The sequence below is a fragment of the Papio anubis genome, chromosome 10 (genome assembly GCF_008728515.1).
Source record: "Papio anubis isolate 15944 chromosome 10, Panubis1.0, whole genome shotgun sequence".
Classification (NCBI taxonomy): domain Eukaryota; kingdom Metazoa; phylum Chordata; class Mammalia; order Primates; family Cercopithecidae; genus Papio; species Papio anubis.
Window position 1 is genome coordinate 43,023,988 of NC_044985.1, and position 26,293 is coordinate 43,050,280.

The following is a 26,293-nucleotide window of genomic DNA, read 5'->3' on the forward strand; positions in this document are numbered from 1 at the left end:
ATTCTCAGCAAACTATCGCAAGAACAGAAAACCAAACATCACATGTTCTCACTCATAGGTGGGAATTGAACAATGAGATCACTTGGACACAGGAAGGGGAACATCACACACCAGGGCCTATTGTGGGGACAGAGGAGAGGGGAGGGATAGCATTAGGAAATATACCTAATGTAAATGATGAGTTAATGGGTGCAGCACACCAACATGGCACCTGTATACATATGTAACAAACCTGCATGTTGTGCACATGTACCCTAGAACGTAAAGTATAATTTAAAAAAAAAAAAAAGAGTAGCTAGGTCATTTTTTGGAAATAGTGTACAGCCAGGAAAAGTACTGTTAAAGAAGAGTTTGTGATAACACATAAAGTTGCTTACTGATAATAATAAAGTTTGAAAAGCAAAAAAACAAACAAAAACAACAACAACAACAAAAAACAACAAAAAAATAATTTTCAACCCAGAATTTCGTCTCCAGTCAAACTCAGCTTCATAAGTGAAGGAGAAATAAAATCCTTTACAGACAGGCAAATGCTGAGAGATTTTGTCACCACCAGGCTTGTCTTACAAGAGCTCCTGAAGGAAGCACTAAACATGGAAAGGAAATACCGGTACCAGCCACTGCAAAAACATACCAAATTGTAAAGACCATCAAGACTATGAAGAAACTGCATCAACTATTGGGCAAAATAACCAGCTAGCACCATAATGACAGGATCAAATACACACATAACAATATTAAACTTAAATGTAAACAGGCTAAATGCCCCCAAATAAAAGACACAGACTGGCAAACTGGATAAGGAGTCAAGACCCATCGGTGTGCTGTATTCAGGAGACGCATCTCACACGAAAAGATACAAATAGGGCTCAAAACAAAGGGATGGAGGAATATTTACCAAGCAAATGGAAAGCAAAAAATGCAGGGGTTACAATCCTAGTCTCTGATAAAGCAGACTTTAAACCAACAAAGATAAAAAAAGACAAAGAAAGGCATTACATAATGGTAAAGGGATCAACACAACAAGAGCTAACTATCCTAAATATATATGCATCCAATACAGCAGCACCGAAATTAATAAAGCAAGTTCTTAGAGACCTACAAAGAGACTTAGACTCTAACATAATAATAGTGGGAGACTTTAACACCCCACTGTCAATGTTAGACAGATCAACGAGACAGAAAGTTAACAAGAACATTCAGGACTTGAACTCAGCTCTGGAGCAAGGGGACCTAATAGACATCTACAGAACTCTCCACCCCAAATCAACAGAATATACATTCTTCTCAGCACCACATGGCACTTATTCTAAAATTGACCACATAATTGGAAGTAAAACACTCCTCAGCAAATGCAAAACCACGGAAATAATAATTAACAGTCTCTCAGACCACAGTGCAATCAAATTATAACTCAGGGTTAAGAAACTCACTCAAAATCACACAACTACATGGAAACCAAACAACCTGTGCCTGAATGACTACTGGGTAAATAATGAAATGAAGGCAGAAATAAATAAGTTATTTGAAACTAATGAGAACAAAGACACAATGTACCAGAATCTCTGGGACCCAGCCAAAGCAGTGTTTAGAGGGAAATTTATAGCACTAAATGCCCATAAGAGAAAGCAGGAAAGATCTAAAATCGACACCTTAACATCACAATTAAAAGAACTAGAGAGGCAAGAGCAAACAAATTCAAAAGCTAGCAGAACACAAGAAATAACTAAGATCAGAGCAGAACTGAAGGAGACAGAGACACAAAAGGCCCTTCAAAAAAATCAATGAATCCAGGAGCTGGTTTTTTGAAAAGATCAACAAAATAGATAGACTACTAGCCAGACTAATAAAGAAGAAAAGAGAGAAGAATCAGACACAATAAAACATGATAGAGTGGATACCACCACTGATACCACAGAAATATAAACTACCATCAGAGAATACTATAAACACCTCTACACAAATAAACTAGAAAATCTGGAAGAAATGGATAAATTCCTGGACACATACACTCTCCCAAGACTAAATCAGGAAGAAGTCGAATCCCTGGATAGACTAATAACAAGTTCTGAAATTGAGGCAGTAATTAATAGCCTACCAGCCAAAAAAAGCTAGTACCAGACGGATTCACAGCCAAATTTTACCAGAGGTACAAAAAAGAGCTGCTACCATTCCTTTTGAAACTATTCCAAACAATAGAAAAAGGGGGACTCCTTCCTAACTCATTTTATAAGGCCAGCATCATCCTGATACCAAAACCTGGCAGAGACACACACACAAAAAAGAAAATTTCAGGCCAATATCCTGGATGAACATTGATGTGAAAATTCTCAATAAAATACTGGCAAGTTGAATCCAGCAGCACATCAAAAAGCTTATCCACCATGATCAAGTTGGCTTCATCCCTGGGATGCAAGGCTGTTTCAACATACAGAAATCAATAAACATAATCCATCACATAAACAGAACCAATGACAAAACCCACATGATTATCTCAATAGATGCAGAAAAGACCTTTGACAAAATTCAACAGCCTTCATGCTAAAAACTCTCAATAAACTCAACATACAAAATGAGAGAAAATTTTTGCAATCTATCCATCTGACAAAGGGCTAATATCCAGAATCTACAAGGAACTTCAACAAATTTATAAGAAAAAAATAATCCCATCAAAAAGCGGGCAAAGGATATGAACAGACACTTTCCCAAGAGAAGATATTTATGCAGCTAACAGACACATGAAAAAATGCTCATCATCAGTGGTCATTAGAGAAATGCAAATCAAAACCACAATGAGATACCATCTCATGCCAGTTAGAATGGCAATCATTAAAAAGTCAGGAAACAACAGGTGTTGGAGAGGATATGGAGAAATAGGAACACTTTTACACTGTTGGTGGGAATGTAAATTAGTTCAACCATTGTGGAAGACTGTGTGGCGATTCCTCAAGGATCTAGAGCCAGGAATACAATTTGATCCAGCAATCCCATTACTGGGTATATACCCAAAGGATTATAAATGATTCTACTATAAAGACACATGCATATGTATGTTTATTGCAGCACTGTTCACAATAGCAAAGACTTGGAACCAACTCAAATGCCCATCAATGATAGACTGGATAAAGAAAATGTGGCACATATACACCATGGAATACTATGCAGAAATAAAAAAGGATGAGTTCATGTCCTTTGCAGGGACATGGATGAAGCTGGAAACCATCACTCTCAGCAAGCTAACAGAGGAACAGAAAACCAAACACCGCATGTTCCCACTCGTAAGTGGGAGTTGAACAATAAGAACACATGGACATAGGGAAGGCAACATCACACACCAGGGCCTGTTGGTGGGGTGAGGGTCTGGGGGAGGGATAGCATTAGGAGGAATACCTAATGTAGATGACGGTTTGATGGGTGCAGCAAACCACCATGGCACGCGAATACCTGTGTAACAAACCTGTACGTTCTGCACTTGTATCTCAGAACTTACAGTATAATAAAACAAAACAAAAAACAAACAAACAAAAACAGTGAACTGAACTGGAAAAAAAATCCTTGGTTTTGGCTGAAAGGCCATGGGGGCTTTCTTCTTTCCCACTTCCCTGAGAGGCAGCAGCAGGTCAGAAGGCCTTCAGCTGACATCAACACTGTTCTCAGCGTCCTCCCTATGTGGACTTTTACCCTTGATATGCATATGTCCTAGCACTGTTTCTAAACCCAAAGGTCCCTTGATAATGTTTATCATTACTCAGAAATTAAGTGCTTTCTACTCTTTCTCACACTAATGCATACAGAGCAAGGTGTGGGGTACAGTGTTTCGTCTCTTGGAGTAGTCTTGTTGCATGTCCAAGTCCTGTGGACTCATTATGGAGGCTGGGAATTCTGTGTATGGTTACTTCTCTGCTTGTAGGTTACTCTCACTAACAAACTTTGCTGCTATTAGCACCATGTGGGTCAGTGGTTTGCGTAACTATGCATCTTGTACTACAGTTGGTGCCCAACAAAGTCCCGATGTCATGGCTTTCTGAAAGAAGAGAACCTATGGGTCAAATAATTTCTTCTGGGCACAGTGGTCATTCACTTGGCAGTTAGGATGGTCTCAGCAGCTATGCCTGAGAATGGCAGAAGCCCTCAAGTGGTAAAGAGGGTTTCCAGTGTAATAAGGTGGCTTGAAATTAAGTTCTCTCTCTTCTCCTTATCAACTTAAGAGATTTTCAAGAGTACAAAGGGGTAGGGTACACTAGAAAGGGTGTGGTAGTCTCTCTAGAAGGGAAGGTGGGACAAATTCCCACTGTTTATCTACAGTATGAGGCAGCTGGTCCTGCTGTATGTGAAGCCAGTTACTGTGAGGCACGGTATTCAGGAGCCTGAGTGGGAACACCAGCAGGAGAAGTCCAGCATTATACAGAGCAAGAGCAAGGCTCTTAATAGGTTCACTACTGTAGGGATAGCAGAGGCTTGGCCTGCTAACTTGCATGGTTAGGAGACAACAGTGGTGTTAAGTGAAGCTGAGTAAAGGGAAACACATGGCCTGGTTGAACAATGAGCAGTCTGGGTTGACGAATAATACGGGGCTGATGTTGTCACCCTGCTTCTAAACTGGATGCTTGGTAGCATGGGTAATACATATTACCATTGCGGTGATTTTCCTGAGACTTGAATGTGAAGTGGACTAGATCCACAGATAGTGTAGTTACTTGGACACACTCTGAGACAACCGGCTGTGTTAGCATAATTATAAGAAAATCCAGGGTTTGAGTACAGAATCCCTAACAACATGCTCTTGGTGAAGAGAATGTTGGATGACCGAATCAGAGCAGGTCCTCCTAAGCGGACAATGGCTTTGACTTTATTCCTTCATCTGGGAGGCAATGTTGGACATGAAATAGTTCTTTTAGGTCATACAAGCCCCCCAGCAGGGGTGGAAATGGAAAGAGACAGGATCTCACGAGATGCACAGGTTTCTGCCCAAAATATAAAGAAAGAAGGAACAAAAGAAGGAATAGACAGATGGGCCCAACTTCAGGCAGTCTCCCTCACACCAATAAATGTGGTATTGCTCAGAAGGAATAAGACAGAAATTGAGAGGTGGCCTAATTCTTGCGTGTGGGAGTGTGGTCCTATTCAAAAAGTTAAAAGACCCACTGAGACTGTGGAAAAGGGACATGTGAGATGAAACGTGATACTGAATAGTTTACAGGCTTGAGTAATTATTGGGAGAGGTGGATTCACTAGAAGATTATGTGAAGAAGGTCCCTGGGGAGGACGAGGGCTATTAAGCCTCATCCACACAAACTTGGAAGATCTCACAACCTCGAGACTCTCCAGAAAAGGACATAGAGACAGGGAGATACCCTGCATTACCTTGACTCTGGAAGTGGCATTGCTGGTGGGAATGCTCCTAGTCATCAGTTCTACTTTATGAATTTGAGTCAACTCTAGAAGCCAAGATTCTTTGTTCCTAATCTGAGCCCTTTCAAACTCAAGGAGAAATATGGGTGGGCTCATTCCCCTTTAATCTCTTCCAAGGGATCACTAACCATGTACCCTAGATGATTATGCTGGAAAAGAGAACAGCCTCCAATATTTATGGGTTTACTAGAAATGGAGGACCAGTATCCATTATTCCAGACTGCAAAAGAGCTCTGGCAAACAAATTCCTCAACTGGGGTTTGGATTCCGTGTTACCTATGGCTGAAAGATTAGAATTACAATCTACAAAGATTACAATTACAATTCTACAATTAGAAGGCTTTTGGACCTTTTGCATGAACTTTAGTTGTTCCTTTATCAGGGTGGGGTATTTAAGTCGACATGTCAGTTGGACTTTTTTTCTTTTTGAGACAGGGTCTTGCTCTGTCCCCGAGGCTGAAGTGCAGTGATGCGATTGTGGCTCACTGTAGCCTCGAACTCCTGTGCTTAATTGATTCTCCCACCTCAAACTCCTGAGTAGCTGGAACTACACCTGGCTAATTTTTCTGTAGAGATGTGATTCCACCATGTTACCCAGGCTGGTCTTGAACTCCTGGGCTCAACTGATTCTCCCACCTCAGCTTCCCAAAGTGCTGGGATTACAGGTATAAGCCACCATGCCTTGCCCTTAGTTAGACCTCTTTTTTGTGACTTCTGTTGGTAGCTTCTATAACTGTTGGCCAGGTATGTTGCCAAAACCCACCTATACTTACAAGGTCGGCAGACATCGTGCGACAGTGTTGCACACCTAGAGGTGAAACAGGTTGCACTTCTTATACAAGAACAGACTCAGGCAGGGGTACTGCGCAACACCATTTCACAATTTAACAAACCCGTTTGCCTAACCCTGTTTGACACTGGAACTACAAGTGATCTATGACTGGTCTCAGGCAGAGACGCTGATGGCATGTGTTAGTTTTTGGGTGTTTGATCTCCTCTAGCTAATGAATGGTATACACCTTTGGAGTTACTGTGTCTCTTGCATTTGCAGATAATACACATGCTATCAAGACTGAGGCATACTGTTATATATTGGGGTTTCCAGATGTGACACAATCAAGCAGTGAAAGTGCTTTCACAGCTGCTGGCATTCTACAATGGGACCATGTAGAATGGTATTGCCAACATGGTACTAAGTGGCTATTCTAGGCTCCCTCTTATCCACAGGCAGTATAGAATAGTGGAACAGCATTCTGAAAGACAGCTGTGCCCATCCCTTTAACAATGACTTCTGTAAGATTGTCTGGTCTGGGTTACCTCTGCTGTTTATACTCATAAAGGTCCCTCCACTTTGGTGAAGTTCCTTGGCACCTGGGCGTCAAAAATCAGAAACAGACAAAGAATTTACTTGGTATGCCAAGACCTGAGTTTTTACACTTCAATAGTTCTTTCCTTGTACCTGTCATAATTTCAACAGGTGGCTGGGAGGTTTGTGTGTTCATATTACAGACAAATGGATGGATACAAACTTGGATGCCCTCCTGACTTCCTGGTGACACTTGCTAGCTACACCTACAGAAGAGCAACTTTGATTCTCTCTTTATTCCAAACATTCTAAATTTCTGTTGTATGCTTATTCTGCAAGTGGGAGATTTTGCTGCAGTCTCTATATCCATGTAGTATATTCTATCCACAGGGTATCTCTGGTGGGAAAGTACAACTCCTGCTTTCATGTGGAATTTACTGTTCCAGAAAGAAAGAACAGACCATATAGGTTGTCCTTGAAGATGATGATGGACTGTGCTTTGGGCATAAACGTGCCTGACCAAAAAAAGTGAAAGGGTGGTTGGAGCAGGAATGACTCTCTCTTCACCTTTCTTGCAGATATTAACAAACTGTACCAAATAATCCTGTGCAGCAATCCCACACAATGACACTCAGTGCAAAACTATCACAGTGTGGGATTTGTTATGCTTAACATACTCAACTGTGGAGGACCTTCTGGAAATTCTACTCCCAGAGTTCTCATTTGCCCTGGCCCTCCATAATTCTTCCCTTACTAGTCATACTGTGTAAAACTCGATTCATCTTCTCAGGTGCAGAGAAACATGTACTCTGACATCTTGGCTCCCAGTGGATCCATGTCCCACATTAGGAGAACCCCAAAGCAGCATAAAACTCTCAACCAAATACTTCCACTTCAGACCTGCAGTTGAGTCTAATAGCATGCCAACAGTGTGTTAACCCCAGGAAAGCATAAATACCAAGTGGATATAAAATGTAGCATGAAACCTCTGTAATCCAATGGAACTAGTCTTATGTGAAAGGCATGCTTTCCCTGCTTCCCACCTGTACATAACACTGCACATTTTGGAAATACTATGAGACCTTTAATAGTGACTCAAAATCTAAGACACTGGTCACTTTCCCAGCGGTGGTCTCCAGTGCTAGCATTAGAGCCTATCCGCAGGTGTTAAGGATACAGGCTTTCATTACTTTGTACAAGGGCTCTTGCCTTGAATAGACACCTATGAAGCTGAGAGTATGACCCGCAATTGCTATCGTGGGAAACACTACCATTAAGAGAGCCTGGGATCATATCACTGAACAAATTAGCATTGCTTGCTTGACCTGAGTTAATATTAGAGAATTGCATAGCTTTGAACTGTTTGTTGGATATGCAGCCAGATTGCTCAGGGGAGCTCTGTATCTCCTAATGCTGTGGTATATTGTTTGTTTTGGAATTTCTTTGGCTATATAATGACTCAGCACTCTCAACAAACACTGAAGGCCCCATGTAAAATCTAATTGCTTTCTATTCCAGATGAGGACGCTTATTATCTAGTGAGCCACACCAAGGGTCAGGGGGTGGACTGAGAAGGAATAAACTCTCAGTCTTAGCTAAATGGTCATGGGGGCTCTCTTCCTTCTCTCGTTCCCAAGACCCATCAGCAAACCTGCTTAGCCATTGAGCTGATTTGCAGAGGAACAGTAGGGTCTTTAGCTGCTATTCTCAAAGTTCTTGGTATGTAGACCCTGGTCCTTTGTAATGCATACTTCCTAGTGTTGTTCCTAGGCCCAGAGGTCCTTTGAGATATATGTTGTTTCTTAGAATAATGAAGGACTTGGACTAACCTCAAAATATACAGTGTTATGAAGGTAGAGTTTTCTCTCTTTGAGTGATCTTGTTTCTTGTCCAGTCTCCAAATGGACAAGGCACACCCTTGTGGAACCACTGTAGGGGCTCAGAGATCCCATGTGCTCTGTTATTTATCTGCTCTGAAGTTATCAACACTAATAAACGTTGTTGTTATTAGCACCATATGTATTGCTTGTGGTATATATTACCTTGCCTCTTGTACAACATGAAGTTAATTAATATTTTTCTGTGAAGGTAATCCAATGTCTGATATCTTCTCCCCATAATATGAACTGATGTTAATGTTATTATAAATATTTTTTTAAAACTTGTATATTTAATGTTAAATCTAACCTTTCTTTATTAAGAACACATTATACTTTTAAGGAACTTTTAAAAGGAATAAATATGCAGCCGGGTGCGGTGGCTCACACCTGTAATCCCAGCACTTTGGGAGGCAGAGGCGGGCAGATCACGAGGTCAGGAGATCGAGACCATTCTGGCTAACACAGTGAAACCCCATCTCTACTAAAAAACTACAAAAAAAATTAGCCAGGAGTGGTGGTGAGCACCTGTAGTCCCAGCTACTTGGGAGGCTGAGGTAGGAGAACGGCATGAACCCGGGAGGTGGAGCTTGCAGTGAGCCAAGATCACTCCACTGCACTCCAGCCTGGGCAACAGAGCGAGACTCTGTCTCAAAAAAAAAAAAAAAAAAAAAAGTAATAAATAAGATGATGACAATAATGTATATTGTTAATGTTGAATTAACTTTCAGCACCTGTTTATTTATGGTAGCTTCTACTAGTTTGACACTTACTGATCCTTATCAGCCTTGCCTGTCAGAGCACTACTTGCTCATATTATATACTTGTATGTTCTCTTTGTCTTCATATGTGCTCTATCTTTCCAATGAGACTGTGAGCTCTTTGTGGATAGGGACAGGTTAACTGATTCTTTTGCATCATGTTATGTTAAAGTGATCCCCCTATGTCAACCTCCTGACTAACTGAGATTACAGGTGCCTATATATATATATATGATTTTTAGTAGAGACAAGGTCTTGCTATGTTGCCCAGGCTCGTTGTGAACTCCTGGGCTCAAGCAATCCTCCTGCCTCAGCCTCTGAAAGTGCTAGGAATACAGGCATGAACCAGTGAGCCTGGTCTTCTTTTGCATCTCCATAGCACTTAGTACAAGGCACAATACAGGCGCAAATAAACATTAGATGAATAAATCATCTGAGTTTTTCCTCATTTTAATTAGCTGTAAGATAAAGAGAAGGAATGTATTACCTATTAAGTTCATAGCACATAGAATATAGCAGACATATATTCCCTTATTATTTTATTAATGTCTATTAATATATCTATTAATGAAATAATAAAAAACTTTAGAAGAAAATAAACTAAGTGAAAAATTATCCCTACTTCTCCCTGCTCTGCAATGACCACAAATAAGAGTATAAAGTACAACTGCTATTTATATATCACTTTGTAGTTCTTTTAGATCCATTATCTGACATGATCCTTGTAACAACCAAAGAATTCATATACAGCTTATTAATTTTTTTTTTGCAGAAAGGGAAATCAGGGTCCAGAGAGGTTACATAGAAGAGCCTGGATGGAAAAGGAGATCTAATATGTAAATTCAATCTATGTTAATCTGAGAGACCTAAAATTACAAAAAACAAAACTGTCTCCTATAAGCTATTCTTGTAAACCTTATAAAGACATTAAATTATTTATTTGTTTATTTAAATCTTAGAGTATTTTAAGTGTGCCTGTGATATATAAAGTACTATCCTTCCAACACTGTGGAAAATTAAAAGTACAGATAAAGATTATAAGATTTAAATAAGGAAATAGTATACATATTAATGTGCTAAAATAATGGTCTAATTAATTACCTGCTTTTCTGGGGGTTCAATTTCAAGTATATTAAAAGGTCCACTTAAATAAGCTGGGAAGTTTGTGGAAAAGCTTAGGATTTGAGCTGGATCAAGATGGATGGGTGAAATTTAGATAGAAGAAAAGCAGATTATTATAATAAACAAGATTTGGCAAAGATGCAAGGGGAGGAACACACATATATTGAGTGAGTAGATTGGACTAGGTGAATTCTCATTAAGAGAACAGTGTAAAGATAGCTTGGGGTCAGAATTGTATACTGTCTTGAATGCCAGGCTAAGTATATATTTATTACTTCATGTTACAGGTTATAGAGTCATTTAAGGTTTCAGAGTAGAGACATGGTATGTTGACAGAATGTGATGGAAGGAGGGAATTGTATATAGAGAAGTTGAGGACAGGTGTAATAATCCAGGTATACAATGACGAAGAGCTGATTTCAGGAGTGTTGCAAAGAGACTGATTTCAGGTATTTTGAAGGAAAGTTGATGTCCTAGATACTTCAAGTTTACATGCCCAAGTGATTAAGAAGAACGTGGCTCTTAATCATATTGAATATTTAACTGGTCTGGGGTAGGGCTCAGATTAGTCGTTTTCTTAGGCTTTTCAGGTGATTCTAATTACACCTAAGGTTAAAAAGCCATTCACCTGGGCATTTAAAAAAAAAAAAAAAAACTGCTCTTAAGTCTCCCAGCCTCTGTACTTCTAAATGACACATAATTTTGTCATTTTAAATTAGATCCTATACTAAAACTTTGACTTAATTTCATTTCAAACAACCCCTTCTATTGACTGCTCTAATTCATTTTAAAGTATCATAATTTTTTGTTGTTGTTGTTTTGAGACGGATCTTCACTCCTGTTGCCCAGGCTGGAGTGCAATAGCACGATCTCGGCTCACTGCAACCTCCGTTTGCTTCCTGGGTTCAAGCGATTCTCCTGCCTCAGCCTCCTGAGTAGCTGGGATTACAGGCATGCGCCACCACACCTGGCTAGTTTTTTTGTATTTTTAGTAGAGATGGGGTTTCTCCATGTTGTTCAGGCTGGTCTTGGACTCCTGACCTCAGGTGATCTGCCCATGCTGGCTTCCCAAAGTGCTGGGATTACAAATGTGAGCCACCGTGCTCGGCCAAAGTATCATAACTTTTATTATGTATGTATATATGTATGTATTTGTTTTTGAGACAGTGTCCACTCTGTCACCCAGGCTGGAGTGCAGTGGTGCACTCTTGGCTCACTGCAACCTCTGTCTCCCGGGTTCAAGTGATTCTTGTGCCTCAGCCTCCAGAGTAGCTGGGACTATAGGCATATGTCACTGCACCTGGCTAATTTTTGTATTTTTTGCTAGAGACGAGGTTTTGCCATGTTGCCCAGGTTGGTCTCAAGCTCCTGGCCTCAAGGGATCTGTCTGTCTTGGCCTCCCAAAGTGCTGGGATTAAAGGTGTGAGCCATCATGTCTAGCCCACAAATTTTCTATTGGGAATTAAGTCATTAAATTTATCTCTAATTTCCACTTTCCTACATCATATTCAATAATTTCTTACAGCAATTCAACCTTGAAGATCCTTCTTTCTGTCTTCCTTTTATCCCTGTTTGCTCCTGAGGTTATGGCCTCCCTACTTCTCAGCTGGGTTATTGTAACGGTTGCACAATCAGTTTCTTTACTTCTTCTTCCAATCCAATGCATACTTTGCTCCCAGGTTATCTATTTCAGTGTAATTCCCCTGCCAAAATTAATCTCTGCTCTCCAAGAGCTCACAGTCTAGTGGCAGAGATGGCCATCTGTACCAAACATTATGACAAAATGTTAAGTAAGGTACATAATGTTTCTCAGCTTTGATCCCTCTAGGCACTTTGCTTTCATAGGTTCTGAGCTTACTCTTATTGCAGAATCCTAACATCATTAGAGATGCCTCTGGGGTCACTACTGAATCGGAAAGCAAGTATATAGAACAGAGGTCTATTTGTATAAGCTAGAAAATTCTCCCAAGTAGATCAATCAGAACAATTCGTTTTTGTTAGATGTTGAGATTCTGCATAACATTTTCATTTAAAAAAAACGTGACCCCATTACTAAAAACAAAACGCTTAAAAGCAACTGCTTTATTTATATTTTCTATTAGAGTTGTCTATATGATTAGCCAGTCTTCTCTCCCCAGTGGACTATAAACATGACATGGATTCTATTTTATACAGCTTTGTATCTCCTGCAGTGCCTAGAAATGTCTAGCACATAGCAGGCATTCAAAAATGTGTTTTTTCTTCCATGTCTGACGGGGACAAAAGTGTTAATGTTAGTGCTTACAGATTTTCAGAATGTAAAAACATTTTTGCTTCCTTGTACCAACATGAGTCAATAGCTATTTTGAAATCTATAAGCACTAACATAACACTTTTGTTTTCATCAGAATCTGGCATTTGAAAATGTCCAGATATGGAGTTCTGAAAAGTTAAATTCAAGAAGGTTTACTAAGCACATAAATGCACAATGTACTCTGCTAGTTAATGTAACAGAAATGGAGCCAGCGAGAGAAGTCTAAAGGTAGAATATCATGAATTTGCAGTAACACAAAATTCAAAAAAGGAAGAAGTTTGAAGGAGAAGGAAGTGATCACAAACTTCAAACATTAACAAGATTTGAAAAGGAATGAGGATTATGATGATCTTAGATTTAAGCAAGTTACCTGCAGGGGGTTACTGTCAGGATGTATGCTTATTAAAAGAATAAACCACTTATTGGGAAGTTTGACAATGGGAAGAAAGAGAAATGGAACAGCAGCTATAAAAGGTAATACAGATACAAATACAAGTCTTTGTCCACAGAAGAAAGAAAGAACAGCTTATGTCTGATGTCAGAAAGAGTAGCAAAAGAAATATCAACGGCTAGGAGGAAGTGTGTATCAGTGAAGGGGCATTATGAGTTCAAAAGGAATGAGAATTAAGGTTTTACATGTTTACCAAAGATTGATTATGGGAACATAAAATATATTGAAGAAGTAACAGAGTTTTAAAATATATAGTTTCTTATTTAACAATTTGTATCGGATTATTAGTTCTTACCTTCACCACTCTCCATGCCTTCTACAAAAATCCCCCCACATTGGGGAAGAATCCAGTACCGACGTCTGTAACGATCCTGGCCAAACATCACTGAACGCAATGAGTGAGAGGCATCAAAGAGCTTCCTTCTGTACTGACTCTGTTGCTGTTAAAAAATGGTACATATAATTAGGTTTGGGATGTTAAATACTTTAAAAATTAATGTATAAGTAACTTTATACTTTTATACCTTTAAGCACATAAATTTCACTACTGGGAAAAGAGCAAAAGGGCTAAATATTCATGCCCGACTTCAATTTCAGTAACATTTATAAAGATAGAAATCATTTTAAGGATAATTATTTTTGTTGCCATGGAGTAAAAGGATAAGTTACCTGAGAAAATAAAACTTATCCTTTTACTTGATAATAAACAATGGGATCAAATATTTTATGGAGCCAAAGCAAACTGGTTCAATTCAACTCTTATTGATTACAGTATATAACTAATAATACATATAGGCCAGGCACAGTGGCTTATGCCTGTAATCCCAGCACTCTGGGAGGCCGAGGCGGGTGGATCGTTTAAACCCAGGAATCAGAGACCAGCCTTGGCAACATAGTGACATCCCATCTCTACAAAAAAAATATGAAAAATCAGCTGGGCGTGGCGGCACATGCCTGTAGTTCCAGCTACCAGGGAGGCTGAGGCGGGAGGATCGCTTGAGCCTGGGAGGTCAAGTCTGCCGTGATCATGCCATTTCACTCCAGCCTAGGTAACAGAGCAAGACTCTGTTTCGAAAAGCAAAGCAAAACAAAAAACAAATAATATATATGTAATTGGCTAAGCCTGTATTTGCCTATTTTTACACTCAGGTTGTAAACCTAGACATCGTATATTTAAGTTTTGGGATAGGTCTGTGAAGAATCTAACATTAATACCATACACAGGCATGTTGTAATACCTTTAAAAAACTCATTTTTGTTCTTATAAAAAGCTCATCTTAAATTTCACTAATGCTATGAAATTCAGTTTTTATTTTTATTTTAATTTAAAAAAAAATGGAGATGGGGTCTCGCCATGTTGCCCAGGCTTGTCTCAAACTCCTGGGCTCAAACAATTCTCTCACCTCAGCCTCCCAAAGTGCTGAGATTACAGGTGTAAACCACTTCTCTTTAATGAGAAGTATGTAAATACGTACACTTTACAAATCCAATGCAAATAAAACCCACAAATACACAAACGTAAAATAAGACCTAAGATGCTGAAACTGTCACTAAGAAATTCACCTGAATTTTTTAGTAATTAATTCCAAGAAATAAAACTATGCCTTAATTGATATTTCATATTTATATGAAGAGCTGAAGAATATAGAATATTTTCTTTCTAGGCTCTGATTAAGTTCAATATCGTGTTTTAAGAGGCAGGCTTTTAACCTTAGCATTAAGCTTGTAAAGTTCAATTGTAAGAATGTTTCTAGAGTTCGTCATCTTATTTTTTGGTGACAAAAATGCTATTCAGAATCTTCATTTTTAATTACTCCCCAAAAGCTTGTTTTTGCTTAGCAGTCAGAAAAACTAATCCCCATACAATGTAGATTTCTAAAACACTGTGAAGATGTTAAATGTTAATCAGAAAAGTGCTTACTTTACTCAGTTTTTCAATCTGTTTTTCCAGCTCTTCAACACTTGCTGCTTGGTCACCTTCATCCTATACATAAGAAAATACAGTGTCATTTATCTGTTTTAAGATTTATTTATTCAATCCATAAATATTTAATGAAAGTCTCTTATATGCAAAATACTAGAAGAGGCACTGTATAAGAAGGTATAAGACTCAGTTCTTTTCTATAAACTAATAATCTGGTAGAGAGATACATAAAACGTTATATTAAAAAACACACACACACACAAAAACCTAGGTATGGTAGCTCATGTCTGTAATCCCAGCACTTTAGGACACTGAGGTGGGAGGATCATCACTTGAGGCCAGGAGTTTGAGACCAGCCTGGACATCATAGTCAGACCCAGTATCTACAAAAAATAAAATCAGCTTAGTGGCTTATGTCTGCAGTTCCAGCTACTTGGGAGGTTGATACAGGAGGATTGGTTAAGCCCAGAAGTTCAAGGCTGCAGTGAGCTATGATCATGCCACTGCACTCCAGCCTGCAGACCCTATCCCCAAAAGAAACAAAACAAAACATAACAAACCACACACACAATAAACTCCCCCAAAAGCAGGAAAAGTATAAGGGTCTCAAAGAGAGGTAGTGATTAAAACCTGTGAAGTTCAAGGCAGAGTAAGATTACTTTTAGTAGAAATGTATACCAAGGGAGGCTTTATAGAAGAAGTCATGTTTTAATTAGCTACTAAAGAATGGTTAGAAATGCATCCATTAGAGAAAAGAGGACAGGTCTCATGTCTTGACATGAGAGGTACATAAAGAGGTAAGGTAGGAGATGAGGCAAAATGAGTTTAAGGCTAGATTTTGAAGACCTGTAAATGCTTGTCAATTAACAAAATGATCCTTTGAGGGAGGGTTAAACATCTGAACTACGCTTTCCAAAGGTTATTCTGGCAATAGTTGTAAGATGGCCTGGAGCAGAGAAGGGATTAAAATTGGTAAAACTAGCTAACAGACTAGTTTTGGTTTAAAACTAGCTAACAGATTAGAGAAGGAGGGATATGGTTCTTACTAGGGCAAAAGAAATAAAGATGGAGAAAAGCGAATGAATGTAAGAGATACTACATAGTTATAGAGCTGTTGAGTCTTGTCAACTCATGAATATGTGGCACAGAGGGGCAAGGGAGATGATGGAATAAATAAATTATGATGTTAAGGTTTTAAATCTAGGAGACTGGAAAAATACTGATACCATCAATTGAAGGAGTTATTTTTGAAGGGAAGAAGATTAGTTATACTTGAACACATTGAGCTTTTAGAATAAAAATAATTCCTAACATGCATAGTACTAATTGCATAAATAGAAGGTTTGTAAGTAATTACGTGAAATTTTTCATTCTAGAAAATGACAACAGAAGAACTATCTCCAAATTTTAGGTTTTAGAGGGAAAGCATGAACAGAAGGTACATGGGTTTCTTTGGATCTTAGCTGCACTACTAGACATAGGCAAATTACTTAACCTTTGTAAGGCTATTCATCTGTAAATCTGGTGATAATGTTACCTATTACATGAAGGTTTTGTGAGGACTAAGTAAGAACAGATCTGAAAGTAACCAACAGTGTTCCTACTTTAATAACAAGACGGAGGTACAGCTCAGATTAAAGAAAAATAACAACTTGTTTTTGATGTTTACTTCCTATCAGCATTCATAAAAAGCCACACTGCCACCAACCACACACAAACATGTATTTCTGACTAGTGTGGCTACCTACCCAATGAAAAAAAAAGTGAAAAAAAGACTGCCATAGTTTCACCATTATCTCTCACTCATCCACTCGTTACCCAAATTTAGGGAACCAAGTTACAAAGGTGTTCAGGCACATTATTTGTGCTAACAGTAACATGAATTCTATTTGGAATTAAAAGAAACCTTAAAAGATAAGTAGCTCAACAACTCTTAAATCTTGACTCTTATGTGAATATTTATAAATAGATTCTAAAGTGATCTTCTGATCAGCAGGACAAATGTCTGATAATCTGTTTATGCAAAAATACAATTCAATCAATAAATATTCAAAATAAGATATCGAATATTTGAAAATGCCATGTATCAGCCAAATAATCTAACTGCAATTTTTAAGACTCTTCCTACAATGCAAAAAGAAATAAATAAAATGTCTCCTAAAGTTTTATTTAAAGGAGTTTTGGCTAATAGTACTTAAAATTTTCAGAGATTAAAAAAACGTGGAAGAACAGAGAGAAAGGTAGTAGCAGCAACAACAAAACTAAGAACACAGAATCTATACCACAGTTCCCCAACCAAAAAAGAGTGTCATTATATGTCCCTATATGTCAGAGTTTAATTGTCCACATAACCTCTCACAGGCCAACTTGTAAGGTTCAACTCCCATAGGTCTCAACACAACTCTATGGAATGAAGGAATGAAGAGTGAGGAGAAGAGGGAATCCTCTTTGAGATAAAGGTGCTATGATCCAGTCAAGGGCAGTATCTTCTAATCGAAAGGGATCATATGGGTCTCAATAAGAAAACCTACCTGCAATCAATCCTTTAAGGAAGGTAACTACCAATACTCTACTTACAATTTAACTGAGAGGTCAAATCTATTTTTTGAGAACTAATGTGCCTAAATTATCAGTTTCATTAAGTAGTCAAAATTTTACTTATATAGGAAATTGATGTGTCTGCCAGTTCTTTATTATAAAGAATAATTCAAATCATTTAACATGAAATGTTAATTTGACTTCTTAGGTCCTAACATTTATTACTTTATAAAATTGTGAAATTGTTTTCTCACATTACTAACAAGATCTACCTTTGCCAGTGAAATCCTAAAATCTATTTAACTCTATAATTCAACACTCATAAAAAAGTGAAACACGACCAGGTGCAGTGGCTCACGCCTGTGATCCCAGCACTTCAGGAGGCCAAGGCGGGCAGAACATGAGGTTGAGATCGAGACCAGCCGGTCCAACATAGTGAAACCCCAGCTCTACTAAAAATACAAAAATTAGCTGGGTGTAGTGGCAGGCACCTGTAATCCCAGCTACTCGGGAGGCTGAGGCAGGAGAATCGCTTGAACCCAGGAGGCGGAGGTTGCAGTGAGCTGAGATCGCACCATTGCACTCCAGCCTGGGTGACAGGGCAAGACTCTGTCTCAAAAAAAAAAGTGAAATACTACCTTAAATGACACATCTCCTTTAAAACTTTAATAATGATTTTCAAATAGTTTATGTGTAAAGAATAAAACGTATGGTTTGTTAGTTCTCTGTTAAAAAAGAAACCAAGTGAAACAAATAATTTCTGTAAATAAGTTCTAGTTTAGTGAGATAACTATACAGTGGAATAAACTAAAATCTCAGTACATAGTTGTCCAAGTTATTGAACTTATGAGTTAACACTTTAAAACAATTTATAATGTGAAGTGCTAAAAGAGGCCACTAATTCTATGAAAAGGTGATTAATTTTGGTCAGAAAGTCTTAATTCCTGCTATGGAAACAGGTCCACTTGCCAAATGAAGCAGACTGCTTATAAATGTTATCTTTTGTTTGGGTAATTACACTTCTGATACTCAAATTATATGCCCTTCATATTATTTGTCACAGATGAATGTACATAATTTGGTAGTTTCAATAGTACAATATTATGAAATAAATTATTTCTGCAAGGAATCTCAATGTAGACTCATTTTCAGATTGGTACTATTAAAAGCAGTAAAGTCAAATTCATTACAATGAATTCTTAAATATGACATGAAAAACGCAGGGAATAAAAGCAAAAATAGACAAGTGGCACCGTATCAAATTAAAGTGCTTCTTCATAGCAAAGGAAACAACAGACTGAAAAGAGAACCTACAGGATGGGAGAAAACATTTGCAAACCATATATTTGATAAGGGGTTAATATCTAAAACATATAAGTAACTCTTACAACTCAATAGCAAAAACCAGATAACCAGATTTTTAAAATGGGCATAGAACCTGAATAGACATTTCTGCAGTGAAGACATACAAATGGCCAACAAGTATGTGAAAAGATGTCCAACATCACTAATCAGGGAAATGTAAAATCAAAATCACAATGAGATATCATCTCACACCTGTTAGGGTAATTACTCTCAAAAAGAAAGAAAGAGAGAGAGAGGAGTGTTGGCAAGGATATGGAGAAATTGGAACTCTCATACACTGTTGTGGGATTGTAAAATGATATAACCACTATGGAAAACAGTATAAAGGTTCCTCAAAAAATTAAAAGTAGAACTATCTGATCCTGCAATCCCACTTCTGCGTATTTATTCAAAAGAACTGAAATCAGGATCTTGAAGTATTTGTGCTGTCATGTTCACTGCAATGTTATTCACAATGGCCAAATGGTGAAAGCAACTCAAGTGTCCATTGATGGATGGATGAATAAACAAAATGTGATATATAGATACAATGAAGTATCATTCAGCCTTTAAAAATCCTGCCACATGTAACAACATGGGTGAACCTTGAGGACATTATGCAAAGTGAAATAAACCAGTCACAGAAGGTCAAATTCTATATGATTCCAATTATATGAGGTATCTAAAACGGTCAAACTCATAGAACCAGAGAGTAGAATGGTGGTTGCCAGGGGCTGGGAGGAAGGGGAAATTGGAGAGTTACTATTTAATAGGTGTGAAGTTTCAGTTATGCAAGATGAATAAGTTCTAGAAAGCTGTTGTACAACCTCATGCCCACAGTTACCAATAGTGTATACAGTATACTTAAACATTTCTTAAGAGGGTGAATCTCATGTTAAATGTTTTACCAAAATTAAACAACAAAAAAGAAAAGTTCATTCTAATAATTTTTACCATTCTGGTTTAAAATATAACATTGGAAAGGAAGAAATTACGACAACATTTTGTACTCATATTTTTACTTAAGAAAGAGAACTGCATAGTATAAGTTCTATATTCATTCATAAATCTGATTATCATTGGTGTCAACTAGATACTATTTTCACACATTCCATCAATAAAATTCATCTCTCAGCTTTCTTTCACATTCCACTGATAAATTCATCTCTCTAAGCTTTCTTTATTTCTCCAGCATTACTGAGTTGATGCAAGAAGGGAAAAGAGTTCTTTCTAGACTTCCTTAGCTAAGTACCCTTAGCACTGAGAGCAGAAGAAATGGTTAGCTGTATGTTGTTTTTTGAGTTCAATTCCACAGCTCTAGCTAGCATTCTTTTCTGATAAAAGGTGAACTTCAACCTTTTATACATGTCCATTTTCATGACTTACGGTAGCTTTCCCTAAACTCAAATACATACATACACACACACATCCCTCTATGACCTTGCCTTCTTCCCTTTGACCTACTCTTCAAAGGTAGCTCCTTCACCTTGATTGAAGCCCCTCCAAAATCTTTAGAACCTTATAGCACTGTGCTTTTTAAATTTCTTTTATCTTAAATCCCCGTCTCTCATTTTACTGACTCTTTTCTTTCCATCAAAAATCATCTCAAGTCTAACATCTGAAAAATCCTTGGCTCCTTCTCCTCTCTAGGAACTCCCTGTCTTCTGAGACACAATGCTTGAAACAGTCATCTTCACTTTCTCACTTTCTATTGTAATCAATCAAGTATAGCCTGGTAGGTGTGCTCATCCCTCTAAAAAAACTGTGTTGACACTGCTTACCAATGACCTCTATGTTGCCAAATTCAATCAACATTTTAGGTCCACATCACACTAGCCTCTTACTGCTTTAACATTGTTTATCACTCTCCTTTTTGCAATGTTTGATTTTCTTGATTACTGTTATTATTACATGTGTAGAAAAGACTTAATACAGCAGGCCTGACTGGTATCCTCTGGAAGGCCTTCTTACAAGATTTGTCCTTGGCTGGCATATGGGAACTTGGATTTTGGGAGGGTTAAGATGAGCTCTTAACATGGACCTGTACTATTTGCACTAACAATGTGGATTATGCTGAATACCTGCTCTTCTTCAGAGAATCTGATATTTTGGCACATGCTATGCAGAGGGTACCTACACGACCAGCTCCCAGTAAAAACCTGGACACTGAGTCTCTAATGAGCTTCCCTGGTAGATAACGTTACATGCATGTTGTCATAACTTGTTGCTGAGGGAATTAAGCCTGTCCTGTGTGACTCCGCTGGGAGATGACTCTTGGAAGCTTGTATCTGGTTTCCTCTGGACTTTGCCCATACACTCTTTGCTGATTTTGCTTTGTTTCCTTTTACTGTAGTAATTCATTGCTATAAGCACAAGTATATGCTGAGTTCTGTGAATCATCCTAGTGAATCACAGAACCTGAAGGTGGTCTTGGGGACCTCCAACTCATTATAGAAATCTCCAACCTGTCTGCTTTTGCTTCTTGAACAAGGAGCCTTATGGGCTCCTATTAAATACTGATGATCCCTGAGGTTCCAACCTCAGCCCACTACTCTATTCACTAAACCAATCCCCTCCTGCAATCTTACTTACCTTGTGATTTTAAATTATCATCTACGTGATAATAACACCCTGATCTATACTTCTAAGAGTGAACTCTTCTTCAGGCCTCAGATTCCTAAATCTAACTGACTGCTGAGTTTCTATACACAGGTACCTCAAACTCAGCAAGTCCAAAAATAAATCATCATTTCCTGTCTTCAATTACCTGTTCCCTTACCTCCCCCTGCCCCCAAGTATGTATTTACTCTCTTCCTGATTTCCCTATTTTGGTTAATGGCAACAATAGCATGAAGTCTTCCAAACCAGATTGCTGGAAATCAGTCCTACCACTCTATCAACCTACATGGTTCACCTTCCATCTTCAAGTCCTGCCCATTCTTCCTCCTAAATATTTATTAAATCATTTCCTCCCTCATCCCAACTACCGTTGCTCTAGTTTCTACCCCTCACAACTCACCTAAACCATTGCAGTATCTCCTGACTGATCTCTGCACCTCTGATTTTGCCCCACCTTTTTTCTTTCACATAGCTGCCAGAGTGAGTAACTTAAAAATTAATGCTGACCATGCCATTCTCTGATTATAACCCTTCAGTGGCTTCCTGTCACTAAAAAAGCAAAAGATCCTAGTTCATCATTGTTGCGTATGAGACTCCAGTAACACTGAAGCACTTGCAATCCCCTTAAAGCACATTGTGGTTTCCTGTTTCTGTCCCCTTGCTCAAGCAATTCTCTCTGCCTGGAACACTCTTCCCTAGACCTTTACCCAGGTTAATGTTCAGCTCAGCTTATAGCCTCAGCTGATGGATCCAGAAACTCTGTGGGAGTTTATCACTCAGAAAATCTAAATGCTCTTAAGGTGTATCCGCGTAGTACACTGTCAATACCCCTCTCAAAGCAGTTAACACATTATGTTTTCTTTTGGCAAATCCTCCTCAGTGAGACTGTAAATTGAAATGGGACGTTCAGTGCCTTATTTGTCTTTGATTAAAAATACCTAGAACTACAGAAATAGTAATTGGTGTTTGAGGAATGCATTATTTTCACTAAACCTGACAACACTTTTAAAGGCATGAAGTGCTGTACAAATGTAACACAGTATGTTAACAGAATGAAACAGAATACCTGAAATTAAAAATCTGCATATCTCTTTGGAGAATTCTCAAGTAATTATATTAAAAAAAAACTTTTTAAAATTAAGTCTTAGTGTCTTTTATGTATAGACATTCTATGAAATATTTATATAACCATCACAAAAATCTTTATGGGACACAGATTGTAATATTTGTTTTTCAGATGAAGAAACTGAGGCAAGTAAATGTCAAAACTGAATTCAAAGCCAAATCCATCTGACTCCAAATTCTGTTTTTAAAACTATGTTATGCAGTTCTAGTTGTCTTAAAATCAACCTAAATTTGATTACCTCATCTTCACAGATATCAGTCTTTTTCCCTTTTTTGTCTTCTTTATCTTCCTCGTCCTCATCATCTTCATCACCTTGGTCATCACTGTCATCATCATCGTCGTCGTCATAATCACTGTCTCCTCCCTTCCTTCTTCGCTTGCGTCCTGGAGTGGGTGTGCCCAAGGGATGCTGCTCTTCTCCAAGATCAATGCCACTTGAAGTGTCTCTTTTGCCTGTTTTCTTAGCATGAATGATTCTGAGCCTTTAAATATTACGAAAAGTGATGACATGGAAAAAAAGACTTCTCAATATACTTTTAAAAGAGGAAAACATGAGCTGTATGCAAAAATACCTTATGGCATTTCTTTTGTGTTAAGCAATATACCAATGTTAAAAAAATCAGAATTAGGAAACTTAAGAAATGTTTCCATAAATTACAGGATGCATTAACTTTCAAGAGTTATTCTGGATATCTCTTTGGAATTAGACTCATTAAAAAAAATGATGAAAACTGAAAAGAAGAATTCTAACAACGGTTGAGTAATAATTTCTGATCCCATACTAACTGACTGAATAAATTTCAATTCAAATTACTACAAAGAAACGAACCTCTTAACATAGGAGTAATTTCTGCATGATATTTTCTGGCAGGAAGATAATTAAGTTTTAATGTTGAATAAGTTTAGTTAGATTCCGTAAAAGCAAATATTAATTAGAAAGCACTTAAGAAAGAAAGTTACAGTTCCAAACATTCTATTTGTGATAAAAGCAACTTAATAGCAACCATAATCTTAGAAAATGTAATTGCTTGACTTGTTTAAAAGAAAAAAGAGAAAATGACTTTCTTCTAAGTATGAAGAATATAAGCTCAATGAATCTCATTATATCTTTTGTCCACTGCAAATTCTGCCCCTGAGTTTTATTAATTTTATATCCCATCTAAATTGAGCATTATCTATTCTTTAGACAATAAAAGTTTAAATTCTATCTTTGCAATTCATATGCTTTACTGGGAATTTGTATAAAAAGAAAACAGTATATTAACTTTAATAAAATAGGACTTACTTGCGGAGTTTACCTTCTACCACCCATTTATCTCTCCTCAAGTTTGACATATAATCAATGTTCTTGTCGATTTCACTGCCAATGCAAGAATTTATTAAAAAATATAAATTAATCAATTTATGCAATGCACTAATTTGATATGCAATAAATTTGATATGTAAATTAATGCATTTTTGAGTAAATAAAAATGATACAATTGCCCTCATGCATATACACGTTCATATATATATGTGTTTATATATGTATACACATATGTTGAAAAGTGGTAACTTCTCCAATGGATACAACATTAGTATTAGAAAATTCACTGTGGTTTCTATCTTAAACCAAGAAAGAAACTATGCACCAATTGCCTTAGAAAGCCAGCATTCCAAGTTTTGTTGCATGTATTTAAGATGTGATAATTTCCAAAATCAAAGCAGGATACCAGAACACACATGGATATTTACATAAGTGCACATACATACATATGCATATACACTATCTAAGTGTATATGTATAAACAACCAAACAGAAACTAAGAATATTATGATATCTGGTAAAGTCAAATGGGGTGCTTTTTCTTTCTAAGGTAAAAACTGTAGTGTACCATTTTCACTGAATTTGGGTGTATGTGTTTTGAATAAGTGCCACTCAGCATTACTATTTGTTACCATGCTCATGCTTAAATGAACTTATTCTTCCATAAAATTGTAAGATGTGAATATTATTATGTTTTTTGGGATGACTGTCAGTGAATAGCGGAAACAAACAAAAAATTACACTAATACAATATCATAGCTAAGATAGGCACAGAAAATTTAAAATTTCTACACTCGTAGAAATGCATGACTCTGAATATTTGGATTGATCCTTTTTCTAGAAAGGTGAAGGCCTAAAAGTTGTTAAAAATTTGTAAAATAATGAATAACAAGGACAAGATGAACATGAATTTGTTCAGAAATCTTGAATACTAGTGTACATGTTGGTATGAATATTTTATTAGTAACAAGTACTAGAGTGAGAACTCTGACTTTTAAATAAGACCAAGTACTTTAAAAAAAGTATAAATTAATACAGTGATAAATGAATACTCTATGGTTCTATTAGCATACAACAAAATAAAAAGTGGCTACATAATTCTATGAATGGAAAATCAGGTAAAGCAAAATCAGGTAGTCATCTGTTCTTAAAAAATGTGAAGGAAAAAAAAATTCCATATTCTTGTGGTGGTACCACATTCTGGTACCACAGCAAGTAAAAATATAAAAGAAGTTATGTATAAAGAATTAACAAAATTATTAAACAAAACAGGTGACAAAGACCATGTATTACAGACACACAGTATGACCCAAATTTTTTTTCAATACACTACAAAGAAATACATGAAAATATTGTTAGTGGCCATCTCTAAATATTGAGATAAGTACAATTTTAATTATCTTCTTTATGCTAGTCTGTAACTTTCCAATTTTCTATAATCAATTTGTATTACTTTGTGATTAGAAAAATTCAAAATGGAAAAAAACACAGATAAGCCTGAGCATATGCTCACCTGACCACACTCTTGCTGCATGCCAGTTCATTGATCAGGAAAGCCAGAACTGAAGCTTTCTGTGCTGGAGTGTGAGCCTGAAAAGCTTTGGTCTTCAGACTTTCAGTAAGCTCAGTTTGTCCACAGTGGGCTTCCATAAATATCTGTAAAATCTCGGAAACATTGTCTCGATTCACACCAACATTCAGCAAATGTTCTCCAAGAGCTGTTTTAGCCTATAAAAGTTTGGCATTTTTATCAGTATTGCTCATAACCATTTATACCATAAAAACAGTAAGATTAAAAATCCTCATATTATTTAATTTAGATATTACTGACAAGAGCTTTATTCACTTTTTTAAAATGAAAGAGATGCAAAAATAGTCAATAGAAAACAGACAAATATTCAAGTACTTGTATCTTTCTTTTCCCACTTCAAATCCTTGGTTCCAAGTCAGGCAGGGAGAAGAGTATGCAAATTCATGGGTAGCAGAAGTTTTAAACTACCTATCAAGTCTTCCATGACTACAAAGGCAACACTAACCTTTCCCTAGGTTTTATCCGGACATTTTATCAGGAATGACAGAGTGGGGAGGTTAAAAAACAGTATTGTGTTTTCTACCTTTAAGGTGTCATAGGTTTTACTGGCTAGGGAAAATAAACAGGGAAACACTGAGGGAGATAGAAGAAAAACAGGTGCATCTGGGAGGTTCTCTCTCCAC

General features: G+C 37.4%; 1 protein-coding gene across 39 annotated transcripts in view; it reads right to left on the reverse strand.

Moving 5' to 3' along the window:
• BAZ2B (bromodomain adjacent to zinc finger domain 2B) overlaps positions 1 to 26,293 on the reverse strand; it is a 407,614-nt gene that overhangs the window by 43,082 nt on the left and 338,239 nt on the right. For all 39 annotated transcript variants that reach the window (XR_004176705.1, XM_031651777.1, XM_031651775.1 and 36 more), the window contains 5 exons: positions 25,593 to 25,807; positions 24,059 to 24,133; positions 23,012 to 23,255; positions 15,144 to 15,206; positions 13,518 to 13,662 (listed from right to left, as the gene is read on the reverse strand). Coding sequence is in view for 38 of the 39 variants with exons in the window: in XM_031651777.1 (XP_031507637.1) it covers positions 13,518 to 13,662; positions 15,144 to 15,206; positions 23,012 to 23,255; positions 24,059 to 24,133; positions 25,593 to 25,807 (742 nt within the window). In the remaining variant the exon portion in view is untranslated. The remainder of the gene's footprint in view (positions 1 to 13,517; positions 13,663 to 15,143; positions 15,207 to 23,011; positions 23,256 to 24,058; positions 24,134 to 25,592; positions 25,808 to 26,293) is intronic.